Here is an 18,984-nt window from a genome sequence, read left to right on the forward strand (position 1 = left end):
TACTTTTCAAGATATTAATGCCCAAACATGGCCTCCAAGGTAAGGCATTTCTGAGAGTAAAAATTATATAAAATCAAGGGTGAAAAAATGTATGAAAATATTGAAATTTAACAAAAATATTTTACAGGTCTTAGTTTTGGGACCTAAATATTAGGTAGACAAAAATCTGAGACAGTGCAGTAACCATTTTCCTGTATGTTGTCTGATTTGATACGGAATGACCCCTATGCTACAAGTAATATGAGTAGTCTCTGAAAATTGGGTCACTTAGAAACATGACCAGGCCTTTGCTGTGAGGGATTTTGAGGCCATTGGTCATCGAAATTGGTCAAGGGGCCATTTATGTTTTGTTTTTTTGTCCAGAAGTGCTCGGGGTAGGTACAGATATCAGCACATTTTGTAAAGCGGTACTGATTTCATGAAATAACAACTCAACTCGGTTTTCTTAGAAAAAATGTCCTTTTCTGTTGTTTCACAAAATGCACAGTGAACTACTTGATTGGATACTTGTACTTTAGAAATATGCTTTAATATTGAGCTATCAAAGAGAATGGTAACAAACAATACCTAGGAAAAAATACCAACATTTACAACAGTAATATACTGCAATTTTTGTCTTTCTTTTACAGAGCACTGCATGTTAATGAACTTCCATATAATTAACCCCATTGTGTACACACAACCCACGATTGAGTTGCAAGGGCTCCATCTAGTGTTTATTAACAGCTTCTGGGACCTGAGAGTCCCAGTCCCCTGAAAGTCCCCTTTTGAGATTTATAAATAGATTGTGTGTGTACACATAATAATAATAATAATAATAATGATAATAATAATAATTATTATTATTATTATTGATTTTATGTCCCCATATCAACTTCTTTCCCAAACCTGAATATTCTGTATCTTGACCCAGTCATTTTGATTTTCTGTGACTCGAATTTGTAAACAGGCCACAGCGGATTTCACAGTCTGATCAATATCTCTCATTTCAAACTGACCCGCATTCAGTGACCCCAAGCTGTGGAGGTCTGAGCATGAAGATGGTGTGTGTGACTTCTCAATGACACGTCCAACCTCAACAACAGCATTTAAGAGAATATCCTTCTTCTCAGATCCTGTCTCAATGGAGATTCGTGAGAGCAGCACAGGCGTGTTGAATATCACCATAAAATAATCTCCTTGGCTGGGAGACAATCCCCAAAAGAAGTCTGAACCTTGGCTGTAGGCATTTACGGGGGTTTTGTGCTTGTAAGGCTCAATGTTGGTCAGGACCTCTGCAGGTGGGTTATCGGCTGGCTCCTGTATAAATTCGTCATCCTTGAGGCCATTATAGGCCCCCTGGAAGGAGGAGAACTTGCCCATGTGCTGAAACAAGGATGGGCGCATGCGGATGACCTTGTCCTGCATGAGCAGTGTCCGAAAGTGAGATAACAGGAAGTCGCATGGCATTTCCTGGTAGAAGAGTAAAAGAAAGCGGGCGAGCAGTGGCAGGTCTTCCGAGTGGTAGAGCTTCCCAATGTAGCCCAGCTTGGAGAACTCCAGCGTCGTCCACCGGGTGCTGCCCATCTTGAGCACGTGATTGCGTATGGCAGAGAGGAAACCCTTGGCGCAGAACACGTCGTCCTCCACCATGATGAAATACTGCGAGATGTTGGCGCTGAAGTGGACCAGGAAGGAATAGTCCACATTTTGCTTCGAGCGGTAGGTCACCCGGTCCGGAGCATCATTGAAGTTCCTTTTCAGTCCCGTCAGGGGAGGGTAGAGATCCTGAGATGCGTGGATGACCAGGAGCTCGCCCTGGTTCAGATGAACATGGAACTCACTGGAGATCTTTTGCCTGGTCTCCTCTACCCAGGCCAGGTCGAAGTCAGCGAGGAGAACCACCACGACCATCTCAGAGAGCTCCTCTTTGGAAGAATGGGAAAAGATGGAATTTAGAGTGTCCATTAGGTAGTTTTCTTTCTTTCTCTTGACTGAAGAAAGACCAACTGTAAGATACTCTGCAGGCAAAAAAAATAAAAAAATGGTTTGTGAATTGTCAAGCCATATCTGGAAAGAATGATCTAATGGAAAAGATCACCATTCATAGTAATCAAAGTAAATGTTTTAGGCACTCTGACTGTAAAGAAATTACACAGAAACAGGTGCACTCAACTCCAAAATCAAATTCCCTTTTAGGGTGCGAGTTTGAAAAAGTTGAAAACCACACTCTCAAGCATTAGCTTTTGATACATCTTTATTGGACCATGTCTTCAATAAACATTCGTGTTTTGGCCCAAGGCCATCATGCGTGCAGTTATTGAAGTAGTCCACAGCAAAGGAATAGTTACAATACCTTGACCCTTCCTTACCACCACCCTGAACATATGTATTAATAATTTGACACTATTATATTATCTAGAAATCCTCTGCATCCCATACAAATACCCAATACAAATACCCCATACATGCATACAAACACCACACATGTACATATAGTCAGCCCATAAGGGCAAGGCAAGTGACATATCATAGAAAACGTTGCAATGTATGCAGTTTCTACAGGGGAAATTACCGGGGTCGAGGTCTGTGATCTTATGGTCCAATAAAGATTTATCAAGAGTGAATGCTTGAGAGTGTGGTTTTACCTTTGTTTTCTCTGTAACACCAATATAACAATGACAATATACTTCATTTGTTTCTGTTAGTTCCCACCTGTTCTGGAGGTGGTATTGCATATCATACAAATGGCTACTGACTGTCATACACTTTATCATTTTAAAAGTGCCAAAGAACCACATCACATCAGGATGATTTACAGTTAAAACTGATCTTAACACACAATAAATAACAGAACCTTGTTATTCAGCTGCCATAATCAACATTAACTAAGTCACTTCTCTGTCAGTGCTTACTTTGTATTGGTGAAAGGGTCCCGGCAAGAAGTTCTAGGGTGACATTGAAAGGCATGATAGTATTCGGGACAATTGAAGACCAGTAATAACCACCTGACCAACTCTAAAAAGGAAACATATACTCAAGTAAAACAACAACAAAAAACAATGACATCAGTGCTGCAGTACTATACTCTGCCCAGTAAGGTTAAAAAAAAGCCAAAGATCTCATTTGATAACCCCTTTTAAATGGATACACCAGTGCACCATGTCAGTGCTTCAACAATCAACACATTTGCAAACTGATAAAAAACTCGATCTTCCGGTCTTGGAAAAAAAATGTTGGACTTACTGTTTTCCTCCATGGAATCTGACCAACTGAAAGATATAGGCCAGTTATGACGACAAGTGCAATGCATGACCTGATGGTGGAGCCCCAGTAGCATCTCATCTCTGCAAGATCTCCCTGAGGTAAAGTGACACATAATTGCAACCATCACTAAACATTTTTCCCCTTAAAAATGAGTTCATAATTATTACACAACATCTCAACTCTGTCCTCATGTGTTCATGCTGGCTTATAGTCTCCTCTTTTGTCAATTATTCATCGAACACATTTGTTTATGCACATGGGTCTAAGATTTATTGATCACATTTAGCATTGTTATATAGCTGTCCAAAGGCCAGTAAAGAGATACCATGGATCAGTGCTCACAGCCACCGGCAGCCCATTCATGCTTTGGTTTAGGCAGGGGTGGGGCAGCCGGCTGATGCCCTGCATCTAGAACATCTTGGATGCAGGGCATGAGTATAGGCTAAAACATATGTTCTAATGTTTCTGGAAGCGCATCTTAAGTACGCATGAGAGAGACAGATCCCAGCTGGTTTGTGGCCTATCTCCTTTATAACCTTTTAAAGGAAATCATGAAGGCTGCAGGTTTTCTATTTTTCTTTTTTTTTCTTTATCTCAGGTTGGTGAGAGGGCTCTTTAACAGCTGCACTCAATGTGATTTGGAACATGGGCAAGAAAACAGTGTTCTATAGGCTACTCATTTGTAGAATGGAATTGGTTAGTCTTCAAATAAACATTTGAACGAAGAACATGATATGCCAACTGAAAAGCATTTCAATCAGATACGCAGCTAGTTGGCTGCCAGGCTCAATTTACTTTTAATTGCAACGGCAAAATGTCAAGCTAGCAACATGTCGTATCCAAAGCAATGGAGACTGCTTATAACAACTTAATAATGTGCATATTATTGCTAAGATTGTACTATCAATGTGGCTCAAACAAACAAGGCTTGTGTTAGTGGATTAGCCTTATATTGAACAAGCACTGGCAAAAGGGCATTATTGGGTGCACAATGCTCTTAAAGGTTGTATCAGCGATTTCAGGCACAAAAAAGGCCCAAACATACACGATCACATTCATCTAATCATTCCTAACGATCCGCTAGCTGTCTGCCCCATAAGCAGGGCGTCAAAAAAAAGCGTCTCTAGGCAGCCTAGGCTCTGAGATCTGTACACAAAAACAATTGCTACCAACAAGGGTTGGCAACCCACTCAAAGGCAAAATAAAGTGTTTCAACCAATAACCGACGAGATGCGAGCTTAGGATGGCTTAGGGGCTAGCTCTCTGTTTTGTTTGAACATCAACAGAAGTGACGTATCCCCGCTATTGCTGATACAACCTTTAAAGTGTGTTAATTCCTGTATGCACATTTGTGTGTACAGGCTATACCATGTGTGTGTCTGTGTGTCTCTGACTGTGTCTCAAATCGCATACTTCTGCACTTACAATATAGTCAGGTTCCTTATATTTAGATTTTTACCTTTGTGGGAAGTTTTTGGAGATTAGGTAAACTATACATTATTGGAAAGGTTATTGTATAAGGAGTCAGAAAATCAATGTTTGCATTTGATCAGATGTCTATATGGCAGCCATATTGAAGTTTAAAAAATGGCTGCCATAAAATTTAAAATTGTATTATCTCGACTTCTGAATGAACTGGAATGTTGATTTTTACTGCTAAACCCACACTGTAAGGGTCAAGGAATCCAATGGTGCTACTTACACTTTACCTATTAACCCTTCAGTGCATGAGTAGGTAAAAAATATCCCTGTGTGGTTGATTCTAGCAATATCTTTGTAATAAAAAGTTGTCATTTCATATTCCCGCTGTTATTCAAAAAATCACACTCATTATTGTGGGAATGATTACAAAGACATGCACATTGCAAACCTAATAGAAAGGGTGCTGAGAGTGATCCACACACAAAGTAGCTGCTGTTTAAAGATTTTTTTTGCAGTGATTTTTCGTGCAAGAGATCGCAATGCACATGCTTTAGCTACAGGACACTACACTGGCAAAAAGTGTGGACAGAAAAGAAGAAGCACAGAAACCGCTGAGCCCGACCCCTCAACATCTGGTTCTTCATTGCCATTCACACGATCCCATACAAATCCACTGGTTAAGAAAGAGTGCTTCTTCTGCAAAAAGGACACAGGAGTTTGCCTGTAGGCGATGCAATGCGTTTATTGGCTCTGCAGAAACTGTCAAGACAGTGCCAAAATTCGCTGATTGGCTCTTCAGAAACGACGACAAAACACTGCCAAAATTCGTGTCTGTAAAAAAGTTTTGTAGCTTCGTAGATCCAGTTTGCACACGAAAGATAGATGTATGGCAAGCGATTTTAACATTTACCCGCTAAGTGTGATACAAGGATACAAGGAAGTTTATTGTCACATGCATATAGTTACTGGAAGTAAGAAATGCAGTGAAATTATGTCTGGTGTCAGCCTATTTGTGCATTTATGGGGGGGGGGGGGGGTAAAAAGTGCAGTAGAAGAGGGGTTTAGTAGATTAAGTGGCAAGGGCTGCATAAGAAAGGTGGGGGAGGATTGGGATTTGGGGGGGGGGGGCACCAACAAGGAGCACCCAAGAGCAACAGGGGCAAGGAAAAACTTCCTTACCAAGGAAGAAACCTTGGGCAGATCCACGGCTCAAGGGGCTAACCCAACTGCCAGGGGTCTTGGTGTGTGTGTTGGGGGGATGACAGGGGAGATGGGATAGTGTGCTGTGTATGTGGGGAGAGGGCAGTGTGCAATAATATGTGTGTTGGAGAAGCTTCCTCATGAGACAATGTGCTGTGTATGGGGGGGGGGGGGGCAGTGTGCTGTAAGTCAAAGTCAAAGTCAGCTTTATTGTCAATTTCTTCACATGTTCCAGACATACAAAGAGATCAAAATTACGTTTCTCACTATCCCACGGCGAAGACAAGACATATTTTACCAATTTAAGTCCACAGACAAATATAACATTCAAGTAAACAAAAAAGTAAGTAAACTAGATGTACCGCAGAGCGGTACAAAATATGACCGCCGCCCAGTCCAGCACATTTTTTCCACAAAAAGAAATCACGCTGAAAGGCCTATATGATTCTAACTGTCTCACTAAATTGCATTATCCACACTCAATTATCACTGGTATCTGCTAGACAACAAGTCCCAAAACATGATTAGTTCATAGATTTCACATGTAAAATTCATTTTATACAACCCCACCTCTTGCCTGTTCATAATTCTGAGAAATTCTTGATTGTTTGTGTTATGTTTATGTTATGTGTGTGGGTGTGTGTGTGTGTGAGTGTGTGTGTGTGTGTGTGTGTGCGTGCTTGTGTGTGTGCCTGCGTATGTGCCTGTGCATGGAAGCGTACATATGTCTACTGTGTGAGTATATGTCATACGTATGATTACTGTGAATGTGTGTGTGTGCGTGTGTATCTGTTTGTGCACATGTGTGCACATGAAATGGGTTAACATGACCCCTGGAGGCAAATATACGGAAAAAAAATGGTCATCCTAGACCCTTCAGTTCTCAAGATATTCACAGAGAACTGTGTCTGGCCTACCCTCCTTTCGGGGGGTCCAGTCCAGCGGGGGGGCTACAGATCAAAACGTAAAATGACGGTTCCATGCTATCCATGTGGGGGTACATGCCCACCAAGTTTTGTGTACCCCGGTCTTTCAGTGTCCCGGGAATCCTTGTTGGTGTACGTCACTAAATGTACACATAAATTATTTTATTGTAAGGCCCCCCATGAACGAAAGTACACAAAACTTGGCATGCATTCGGAGGGTGTCATAATGATCCTACACTTTCAATTTCGTGCAGTTTTGACCATGTCAGCCAGAGATATTGTGATGAAAACACCTACATTTTTGCTTTTTAATTTTTAACTAGATGGCGCTATACATGAAATAAGTGGTAATGGGATGGGTTGACATGGCCCCTTGAGATCAACATACAAAAAAAAGGTGGACCTCCTAGGCCCTACGGTTCTCGAGATATTCACAGAAAACTGTCTCCGGCCACCTACAGGCCAGTTGGTGTATAGTAACATAAATTAATTTATTGTGTGGCCCCCCATGAACGGAATTCCACGAAACTTGGCGTGCATTCAGAGGGTGTCATAATGATCCTACACTTCCAATTTCGTGCAGTTTTGACTATGTTAGGTCACAGATACCTGCGATTACAACACCTCATTTTTACTTTTTTGGGTTTAACTAGGTGGCGCTATACATGAAATGAGTGGTTATGGAATGGGTTGACATGGCCACTTGAGATCAACTTACCAAAAAAAATGGTCCTCCTAAACCTTACGGTTCTCGAGATATTCACAGAAAACTGTGTCTGCCCTACCCTCCTTTCGGGGGGTGCAGTCCAGCGGGGGGGCTACAGATCAAAACGAAAAACGATGGTTCCATGCTATCCATATGGGGTTACATGCCCACCAAGTTTCGTCTACCCCGGTCTTTCAGTGTCCCGGGACTCATTGACAGAATTGACAAAAAGAAAAAAAATAAATAAATAAATAAAAAAATAAAAAAATCTGACTAAACCTATATGACCGCCGCTTCGCCGCGCGGCGGTCATAATAAGAGGGCACATATAATGAAAAAATAAGAGCAGCAAAATTTGGTTGAAATTGTGCATAGACAGTCAATAAAATACTAGTGCAAAGTCAGGCCAATAAAAGGCTGAGGTAGTTCTGTTTGACCTAAGTAAGAAAGAAAGTGGCATAGTGGTGCAAGTTATGTAAGAGCAGCAGAAGTGTTGTGTTATCAGGACAACAACAACAAGTTGCAAAAGTGTGCAAAGTGTACAAGTGTGCAAGTGGAGTAGTGCAGGCGGCCATTGTGGGTCCAATGTCCAGGATGTTATGTAGCTGAGGGTGGAGGGGGGAGAGGAGGGAGAGAGTTCAGCATCCTAACAGCTTGGTGTATGAAGCTGTTGGTGAGTCTGGTAGTGCGGGAGCGCAGGCTTCTGTACCTCTTCCCAGAGGGCAGTAGATCAAACAGATTGTGAGCGGGGTGACTTGCATCACTCACAATTTTGGTCGCCTTGCGGGTGAGGTGGGTGGTGTAAATGTCCTTCAGGGAGGGGAGTGAAGCACCAATAATCCTTCCAGCTGTGTTCACTATGCGCTGCAGGGCTTTCCTGTTGTATTCAGTGCAGCTTCTGCCCCACACAGCGATACAGCTGGAGAGGATGCTCTCAATGGTGCCTCGGTAGAATGTGGTCATGATGGCTGGTGGAGCACTTGCTCGCCTGAGTTTCCGCAGTAAGTACAGGCGGCGCTGAGCTCTCTTCGCCAGGGATGCAGTGTTGGTGGTCCAGGAGAGGTCTTCACTGATGTGCACCCCCAGGAATTTGGTGCTGCTCGCTCTCTCCACCACAGCACCGTCGATGGTCAGTGGCAGGTGTTGGGTGTGACCTCTCCGGAAGTCAACAACAATCTCTTTGGTCTTGCTGACTTGCTGAATACAACAGGAAAGCCCTGCAGCGCATAGTGAACACAGCTGGAAGGATTATTGGTGCTTCACTCCCCTCCCTGAAGGACATTTACACCACCCACCTCACCCGCAAGGCGACCAAAATTGTGAGTGATGCAAGTCACCCCGCTCACAATCTGTTTGATCGATCTACTGCCCTCTGGGAAGAGGTACAGAAGCCTACGCTCCCGCACTACCAGACTCACCAACAGCTTCATACACCAAGCTGTTAGGATGCTGAACTCTCTCCCTCCTCTCCCCCCTCCACCCTCAGCTACATAACATCCTGGACATTGGACCCACAATGGCCGCCTGCACCACTCCACTTGCACACTTGTACACTTTGCAACTTGTTGTTGTTGTCCTGAAAACACAACACTTCTGCTGCTCTTACATAACTTGCACCACTATGCCACTTTATTTCTTACTTAGGTCAAACAGAACTACCTCAGCCTCTTATTGGCCTGACTTTGCACTAGTATTTTATTTTATTGACTGTCTATGCACAATTTCAACCAAATTTTGCTGCTCTTATTTTTTCATTATATGTGCCCTCTTATTTACTTATTTACTTACTTTTTTGTTTACTTGAATGTTATGTTTGTCTGTGGACTTAAAATTGGTAAAATATGTCTTGTCTCCACCGTGGGATAGTGAGAAACGTAATTTCGATCTCTTTGTATGTCTGGAACATGTGAAGAAATTGACAATAAAGCTGACTTTGACTTTGACTTTGACTGACGTTCAGCAGGAGGTTGTTGTCCCTGCACCACGTGGTCAGATGGTCGACCTCCAACCTGTATTGAGTCTCGTCGCCCTTGGTGATGAGACCCACCAGAGTTGTGTCGTCAGCAAATTTCACTATGTGATTGTTGCTGTAGGTTGCAGTGCAGTCATGCGTCAGCAGGGTGAAGAGCAGCGGACTGAGCACGCAGCCTTGGGGGGCCCCTGTGCTCAGTGTGATGCTGCTTGAGGTATTGTTGCCAACACGTACTACTTGAGGCCTCTGACAGAGGAAGTCCAGTAGCCAGTTGCAGAGGTAGGTACTGAGCAGAGGCGATTCTAGGGTCTGTGGGGGCCCCAAGCAAAAATTCCAAGGGGGCCCTACCGACAAGTGTTATCACCATTATGTTATATTACTATTAGTTTATTATGTTAAATAATAAAAATACAAAAAGCGTATTATAAAAATTCTTATATTTTGACATGTATCTCACAAAATATAATTTTGAGTGCATGGTGTATGCACTCATAATGATTCTCTACAACATCTTTTTACTGCATTGCCATGAACAAAGTAGAGGCAAAAGAGGGGTTTCTTTGTTGAACAAATTGGGATGCAATGTGAGCCTTGAATTGGATGTCATGCAGGAATTTGCTAGGATCTCAAAAACGAATTATGAACATGCTTTGCCATAGAGAAACACACGATAGCGTTGGATTATAAACATGCTTTGCCACATAAACAGACAAAAAAATCGTAAACGTGGGGTAAGTCCAGCTATATGAAGTTATTTTGTTATTTTCAGTTATTTTGCCGTCACTTCGTCTGTTTTATAACCCAGAAGGATGTACTTGATATCAAATGATCCTCTTTCATCTGACGTACATGGCATATCTATCCGATCACGGGTCCGCGAGTAATTCAAACAAGAGTAATGGGTGTGCAGCGTTGGTTTGTGTACATGACATTATTTTGCAGTTACTTCGTCTGTTTTTATAAGTCAAAAGGATCGATATTCATGGTACTAGTGGATAGCCCTGTGTCTCCTCTTTAATCTGATATGCTTGCCATATCTAAACGATCACGGGTTTGCGAGTAATTCAAACGATAGTAATGGGTGAGCAGGTGAACGCAGAGAAGTATAGACTGTAAATATGATGCAATTTGATTTAATTTCATGATTTTCTTTTATTTTCATACTTGATCGTACAGACACGTGCGTAGTCTCGTTGGAAAGCCCCACTTCTGCTCTGTCACACAATAAAAGTTTATCTCGCTGCAATGAACAGTTCCGGAGCAATGTAACAAAGAAGAAAGGGTGTGTTTTTTGACGCACTTTGCGTCAATCGGGCAATCTAACAAATCGCGATCAACATGTTATGGCTGACAGCCCTAATACAAACATAATGTTAACCATCTCACTAGTTGTAACTGCCGCTAGCTAGCTGAAGTTTACTGTCGTATAGATGTAGCAAACCATGTTCAATCTTTCTGCCAATTAACATTAGCCTACTATAGCTTCATTGAGTAGGCTAAATGCCAAAATCCGATGTTGATCCGTCATCACTGCACCCTCAATTGACATTTACCACAGTTGCCTAAATATGTGCAGATTCTTTGAACTTTTTTGAACACAGATCCGCTGTTCATAAGGCCATAGCATAGGGCCTACATATGTACAGATGTAGCCTACTGTTTGTACAACAGGGCAGGAGCACGCAAAATACATCATTCAATCTCTATGGACGAAATTCTCGCTTGACCCACCGGCAAACGCGCTGAGACCAGGTCGGGGCCCCCTAGCGGCTCGGGGCTCCAAGCAGTTGCCTGGTTTGCCTGTTGACAAGGTGCGCCTCTGGTACTGAGTCCCAGTTTGTCAAGTTTGCAGATGAGTTGTTGTGGTATTATGGTGTTGAATGCAGAACTGAAGTCTATAAACAGCAATCTCACATATGAGTCTCTTTTTTCCAGGTGGGTGAGGGCTGGGTGGAGGGCAGAGCAGATTGCATCCTCTGTAGACCGTTTGGCTCGGTATGCAAACTGGAAGGGGTCCAGGGTGGGGGGGAGAATGGATTTGATATGTGACATGACAAGCCGCTCAAAGCACTTCATGATGATGGGTGTCAGTGCCACAGGGCGGTAGTCATTGAAGCAGGATGGAGCAGTTTTCTTCGGCACAGGTATGGTGGCAGCTTTGAAACATGATGGGACGATGGCTTGCTTCAGGGAGGTGTTAAAGATGCCTGTGAAGACATCCTTAAGCTCCCCTGCGCAGTCCTTCAGCGCACGACCTGGGATGTTGTCTGGACCTGTTGCCTTACGGGTGTTGATAGCAGCAAGTGTCCTCTTCACGCTGTCGGCAGAGAGGCACAGGGGCTGCTCATGTAGAGGGGGATGGGTCTTCTGTGGGCAGGTGCTGTTTTGTGCTTCAAAGCGAGCAAAGAAGCGGTTCAGGTTGTTGAGCAGAGGGATGTTGCTCTCACAGCTCTGTGGCGCGGGCTTGTAGTCCGTGAGGGCCTGAATGCCCTGCCATAAAGTTTCTGTAAATTTACACCCAGATTCCAGCATTATTTACCTGTTTCCTTCAATAAACAGGACTTTCCAGTCATTAGTAAGACAAATGTGTAAAATCAGGCTCCAACACTGTTATTTACCACGCCCGTAATGTTTATTCTGGAACACACGTACTTCCTGTTATCTATTAACGTTACCTTCGTTCTGGTGATGAGAAGCTGTCTGCTGAGAGAAGACGATACGTTGGAATCACCCAAACCCATCAACACAATAAGGTGAGTTTATCTGTCATCTTTGACCAGAAATACAAGTTTGAAAGCACACTGGTCATGTTTATACAAGTTGTATAATACAACATCTCTGAATGTTACCCTGCTGAAACGAAGTTAGTATCGATAGCAGTGCTATTCAGCTAGCTAGCCAAAACCGCGCTTTCGCCCTTCTTAAGCCATGCGTTATCGTTATCACTTGTTGATCAAATTTTACGTTTCTCCATTGCAATCTGAAGCCATCTAAATGTATTGGTATGTGTAGGGTATGCGTAGTTTTTGAAAGTTTAACTCACGTGATTTACCTGCTATAACACGTGTTTGCTAGCTAAGTCTGCTTAGCATCATCAGTTTAATAAACCAGTGGCCAAATAAACAATATGGCACAAACGGATCAGTTTAGTGTGACTGCTGCTTTCAGTGTTTACTTGTATGCATGGATTTCGCCCGTGTTGGTAATTACTTAAAGTTGTGTTAAGTCCTTCAGTTGACAGTTTAGAAAGCTAATGCTAGTTAGTAGCCTAGCTAGCTCTCCATAGCAGAGGTGGTTGCATGACACGTGTATGGTATTCCTCCTGAGTTCATTTGAGCTAGCGGCATGCAACTGGAAGATATGTGGGCATCAGTCCACTGCGTCTATTTATGTGAGCCATACCTAAATTCATGACAATATACCCAATATAGACCTTCCATGCTGTGTTCCAGATTGCCAAATTAAATTTAAGAGACATGCAGGTCTTGAATTTCCCCTGGGGATCAATGAAGTATCTATCTATCTATCTATCTAGGTCTTTAGACACACATATAGAAACCATAAACAATGTGGTTTTGATAAGACAGACACAATTTCAAAAGCAAGCACCCTCACTTTGCACACACATACACATTCCTCACACAAACATCTTATCACACCCGCCTCATCACTTTTAATCATTCAACGGCAGACACACATACACACACCTTTCATACTCACCTTGCAGACAACTCGCATTCACTCACTCCTTACACACATACACACACACACACACACAACACACTCACAGAGATTACATTCACTTTCTCACTCACACACACACACACACACACACACACACACACATCATGAAGAGTTGTTGAGTGCCTTTATTTTCTTTTTTAAGGGATGTGCGACTGTAGCTGATGTTGAGTCTTCCAAGCTTACCTGTGACGCCTCGCCTGATATTACTAGGTATGTTTGTTTTCATTCACTAGAGTAATAATGATCAACATATACATATTTAAATCAACTTTTGAACACTAAATGTTTTTTTTTTCTGTTTTGAATTTTGTTTGGACAAAATCCTAAAAGAAATCTAATCATAGTTGACATGTGGATCTACAGTATATCTTAAATTGAATATGATCAATTCTTTTTTTCAGGTGAACGACAAGGTAATCGTCAAAAGTGGATGGTCAGCATTGAATCCTTAATCGTTTGTGAAGGGTCCAACCTTGCCACATTTCTAACAGGCCTTGTGACATGTTTCTCCACCTTCTATATTCTGAATCTGCAATATCAGGAGGAGGCAGCGTGCACCCTTGAATTCATCCAGAGGTAAGTTCATGTCACACTTTCGAACCAGAGTTTGTTTTATGGGGGCAACCAACCTCGCCACATTTCTAACAGGCCTTGTGACATGTTTCTCCACCTTCTATATTCTGAATCTGCAATATCAGGAGGAGGCAGCGTGCACCCTTGAATTCATCCAGAGGTAAGTTCATGTATGTATTGGGGGGGGGGGGGGGTAGTCTACTATGTAGTTATAAGCACTACTATGCAGGATTACACCCTCTGAAGAGAGCAATCATGCATAGTACTGCTGTAATAACCACATAACACTATACTTCTACTTCATACAACTGATTAAATCAAATATAAATGCAGTTACAGTAAGTAATAAATGTCAGTTAATTTAATTGTGAGAAAGTGTGTTAACGTTACAAATTAACATCCGATTCATTCACTTTGGCACAATTTTCCTCTACCTGAATCCTAGGGGGGCAGCCGTGGCCCACTGGTTAGCACTCTGGACTTGTAACCGGAGGGTTGCCGGTTCGAGCCCCGACCAGTGGGCCGCGGCTGAAGTGCAAGGTACCTAACCCTTGAGCAAGGTACCTAACCCCTCACTGCTCTCCGAGCGCCGCCGTCGTAGCAGGCAGCTCACTGCGCCGGGATTAGTGTGTGCTTCACCTCACTGTGTGTTCACTGTGTGCTGTTTGTGTTTCACCAATTCACCGATTGGGTTAAATGCAGGGATCAAAAAAGTATATATACTTACTTACTTAGTGTACCCTATCAGTTTTTTTAACTCTCTCTCTCTTTCTCTCTCTCACAGAAAAAGGCCCAGAAGAAGCCTAAGAACAATCACTAATAAGTAAAGTGAATGTTACTTGATTTCTCATGAATGTTACTTGATTCCCTCCCTGATTATCATTTATACTCATCTCTTACTTTAAATTCTTCTGGACATATTCTGTCAGTTTATTCATTCTCACATGTACACAAGCCCAATGCGATGCAATGATATTGATAATTGATAAATATCTGTGATAATTATTCTGTATCTTATTTGATTTTGAAATAGTACTACTTTAGATAACATGTCTACATTTTACATACATATGTGATACACAAGCCTAATGCGATGTTTTTATTTTCCATGATAATTCTTTTGTACCTTATTCCCGATTTTTGAAATACAACTAGATTACGTGTCTACATTTTACATTCATACGTGATACACGAGCCTAATGCGATGTTTTTGTTTTTCATGATAATTCTTCTGTACCTTATTCCTTGTTTTTTGAAATACGATTTTCAAAATACTACTAGATAGCGTGTCTACATTTTAAACGGGCCTAATGCAATGTTTTTGTTTTCCATTGTAATTCCTCTGTATCCTATTACCTGTTCTTTGAAATCCGATTTTCAAAACACTACTATGTATCTACATTTTACATTCATACATGATACACGAGCCTAATGCGATGTTTTTATTTTCCATGATAATTCTTCTGTGTCTTATTCCCTGATCCTGAAATACGATTATTACAAAGATTAATTTAGTGTTAGACTGTCAAGTAAGTGCTGTGAAATAAAATATCTGTTAAACTACAAATAGGTAACTGATGGATGAAAAATGGATTTTTATCTTTAAAATGTTGATTTGAGAGTGGATGAACTCAATATATGGCACTTGTTTCCTGTAATTGTAAAAAAATAAAGACTTGTTGTGTAACTAACGTGAAGATCACATTTTTTTTTCTTGTTACCCAACATGAAAATTATGTTATATACTTAACAGGAATTTAATGTTATGGTAGTCTGCCGTTAAACAACGGGAAGCTCCTGGAAATCCTGCCAGTTGTTTCCTGTTAATTTACAGGAAATTAATGTTGTTATTTTACATTAACTTAATGTTAAACCAGGGCACCATTAAATAACAGGAACTTCCTGGAAACTCTGCTGCCAGTTGATTCCTGTTTTTTTACGGGAAATGTTCTTACAGTGTAGGCTTTGTGCGTTCCTGCTGTCTTTGAAGTGGGTGGTTATCTTGTGAGTGTATTCCTTTTTTGCTTCCTTGATGCCACGGGACAGGTTGGCTCTCGCTGTTCTCATGCCAGCTTCATCCCCAGCTCTGTAGGCTTTGTCTCTGGCCCTCAGCAGCCTGAGGACATCCCCTGTCAGCCATGGCTTCCAGTTAGCCCGAGTGATGATGTCTTTTGTGTGGGTCACATCATCGATGCACTTGGTGATGTAAGAGGTTACAGTGTCTGTATACTCCTCTATGTCTGTCTGGTTGTTGTAAGTGGCTGCCTGCTTAAACATTTCCCAGTCTGTTGTGTCAAAGCAGTCTTGAAGAGCATCGGAGGCTCCCTCAGGCCACACTTTTACTTGCTTACGAACCGGTTTGTTCGCTTTTACCCTTTGTCTGTATGCGGGCATTAGCATAACAGTGATAAGTATGTTGGGATGTGTGTTGGAGAAGCTTCCTGATGAAATAATGTGCTGTGTAGGGAGGGGGGGGGGGGGGCAGTGTACTGCAAGTATGATGAAGGGACTTACTATTGCAAGCAGAGTACTGTATGTATGATGTATGTGAGTGATGACAGTGAAGATGTGTGTGTGGACGGGAGGGGAGTGGAGCAGTGACTGTGTGTGTGTGTGTGTAGTGTGTGTGTGGGTACTGTAGGTGGGGCCAGTGTGCTGTAAGTATGTAGAGGATGTGTGTTGGAGAATTATTTGTTTGACTATCTGGAATTAACATTGTAGATATCAACAACGTCTTTCTGACTAGTCGCAATTACATTTTGGATAGTTGGAATTGTCATTCAAGATATCTGTAACGTAATTGTGACTAGTCGAAACGTCAGATAGAGATATCTGAAATTTAGTTTTGACTAGGCAAAACTGAATTACAGATATCTGTCATCACGTCATTGAAAACAACATTCAACTCGTCACACATCTTAAATGGCAATTGCAGATATCTTTAATTCAGTTTTGACTAGGCAGAATGAAAGGTGAAGATATCTCAAACGTCATTATGGCTAGTTCAAATTATTGTGCAAGACGTTGCTCTTTAGTTCAAGGGCGTAGGTTTGGTCTCAGCTTTGGTGAGGACACATCCCCAAATTCTGTTGTCACGATACCAACATTATTGTTTCAATACTGAAGAATGCTGTTGAAATTGTCTCCTTAATCCCAAATGGAGACATAGTTGACCGAGTAGATTCCAGTGTAGTTAAGAGCAGGTAAAACTTGAGGCTGGCTTGCGAAAGAATAGTTCTTTATTCTGGATGTAACAACAGAGTTCTGGTAACCCTGTTGTACGCTCAGCACAGCACAGTGTTGCAAGGTGAAGCCAAGGTAAGAAACTGAAGCAAAGAACTAAGAAACTCTTGGCTAATTATAATACCAGAATATACATTCACGTCTGGGGTCAAATTGGAGGGGGGGGGGGGGAACGGGTAGTGATATAGCCTTATTCAATTAAGATGTCTCCTGTGGGGGGACAATTAGTTAGGTACACCATTTGCTATTGTAAAGTGACAACATTCTGTCTGCTTACAATAAACGTCCTGTCCCCACAGTTTCTGCAGTATTTTAAACAAAGAACCAAAAGAATGACATACAGAAAACCACTAAAATCTAACAATACTAAGTGAAGAATCTCGATTTCGCAATTTTTTTAAATTTGATTTGGTTTGTGTGATTTGTGAGATCATTTACATCAGTGGCAATCATAGAATTTGATTGACCCTCCACACACACACACACACACAAAGTGATGGTTGTCATAGGTTTCTATTTCATATTTTGGAATTCATATAAACTTTATTGTTAATTATTTATAGTATTTTATGATCTGCATAATAACTAATAGTTAAACATATTTAGTAATGTGAAGACATCACATTGATATTTAAACTATTAGGCTACACTTGTCTTTAATATCATCACATTTGTGGTGTGTAGGCTAAAAAAACTAATTGAGTCTCTCACTTTAAGTAGCCTAGAACATGAACGCAATTAGCTTTCAGTCTCACGGTTTTAGGCTAGTGAAAAATAGTTTTCGCAGGTGCAAGGATATGTGGATTCAATTCATCATGTTTGCTATGCCATTAGATAAAATAAATGTTCAAAAAACTAACAAGTCAAAGAAAATCTTTCTGGGATGAGATCACAGAAGAGATGTCTGGTGCCTCGCAATGTTCATATAAGTATAATGCACCATAGTTTATCTTTTATTTCTTTGCATTGTCCAGGCTACATTCACAAATACATTACCCTACATAAACAGAATATAGGAACAGGAAAATGTCTCGGATCCATAGTTTATTGTGACTGCAAGATTGGCAGCCCAATTAACAGTCAGTGATGGTGACTTCTATTCTGTGCTATAGCCTATGCGACGTGCGGCACACCAACATGACTCCTAACTTTGGTTGAAAGATTACAGAAGCTAGGTTTAGCTGTGACAATATCCTGGGTAATATCCTAACAACTAATGTTATTTTACACAGTAAAATCCGCATTTGAAAGCCTGTTTGTTATTTTGCCTATAGACTCTGCATAATGAAAAAGCTTTGTATGTCCCCTTTCTTCTTCTTGGGTGGCATAACTGATCTACAAACCACAAAAAGGGCCAAACATGTACATGCTGAAGGGCAAAATGAATATCAAAATGTTTTACTCTGGCCTTTTATGGGGTATGTATTGGTAACTTACCGTTGTCGTTGACGCACCCGCTCGCTTGTCTGCCAGTGCAAAGTAGCCTGTGCTTTGACACTCTCCGTGCGTGTAGCGGGCGTGTCAGATAACCCTTTCCCCTCGTTTTTTTAGCCAATCAAATGACGATGTTTCTTGTACTGTCGTGCTGGCTGTTGGAATAAACAGCAGCACAAATAAGTTCGCTAAAATATTGGTGGGGACAATTTTGTCATCTTAAAATTTTGATTAGGACTAGTCCTTAGCGTCCCACCCTAACGCCCATGCTTTAGTTCCGTAGCAGAGCCCATCTACTTATTAGACATTCTCTGTCAGCTAATTTCCCCTCCCCAACATAATCGAAGAAAAAGTGGGCTTATTTCCTTATTTCTTGGCGTCTGAGAGACTTACAGTTTTTGCAGCCCAACTACTTTTAGGGCAGAAAATCCGATCCTAATCGTAACAAAAATTATAGGGATCCAGCAGCTTTGGACCCCTAAAGATAGGCCTAGCCCTTAAGCTGAAGACACATATAA

At 41.6% G+C, this 18,984-nt stretch overlaps 1 protein-coding gene across 2 annotated transcripts; it reads right to left on the bottom strand.

Moving 5' to 3' along the window:
- Positions 1-499: 499 nt before the first annotated feature.
- Positions 500-18,622, bottom strand: LOC143115220 (alpha-1,3-mannosyl-glycoprotein 4-beta-N-acetylglucosaminyltransferase C). Of its 2 annotated transcripts, none has more exons than XM_076277167.1 (4): positions 18,470-18,622; positions 3,226-3,339; positions 2,895-2,997; positions 500-1,907 (listed from the first exon to the last, which is right to left on the bottom strand). In XM_076277167.1, exons 2-4 carry the CDS (start codon positions 3,322-3,324, stop codon positions 871-873), a joined length of 1,239 nt encoding a protein of 412 aa, XP_076133282.1. In that variant the 5' UTR covers positions 3,325-3,339; positions 18,470-18,622; the 3' UTR covers positions 500-870. The 2 variants fall into 2 exon arrangements, with proteins under 2 accessions (XP_076133282.1, XP_076133281.1); XM_076277166.1 differs by having other exon boundaries at positions 500-2,000; positions 18,470-18,619.
- Between the last annotated feature and the right edge of the window lie 362 nt (positions 18,623-18,984).

The sequence above is a fragment of the Alosa pseudoharengus genome, unplaced genomic scaffold (genome assembly GCF_046254945.1).
Source record: "Alosa pseudoharengus isolate Yale_2024_CS ecotype anadromous, Long Island Sound unplaced genomic scaffold, YU_APseudo_1.1 YU_APseudo_1.1_scf_9, whole genome shotgun sequence".
Taxonomy (NCBI): Eukaryota; Metazoa; Chordata; class Actinopteri; order Clupeiformes; family Clupeidae; genus Alosa; species Alosa pseudoharengus.

Bases quoted from the DNA above. Each gene is read 5' to 3' on its own strand.
- LOC143115220 (XM_076277166.1), bottom strand. From the start codon at position 3,324: ATGAGATGCTACTGGGGCTCCACCATCAGGTCATGCATTGCACTTGTC. The intron at 2,998-3,225 runs GTAAGTCCAACA...TTTCCTTTTTAG, and splicing joins AGATTCCATGGAGGAAAACA to AGTTGGTCAGGTGGTTATTA. The intron at 2,001-2,894 runs GTAAGCACTGAC...TTTTGCCTGCAG, and splicing joins GACCCTTTCACCAATACAAA to AGTATCTTACAGTTGGTCTT.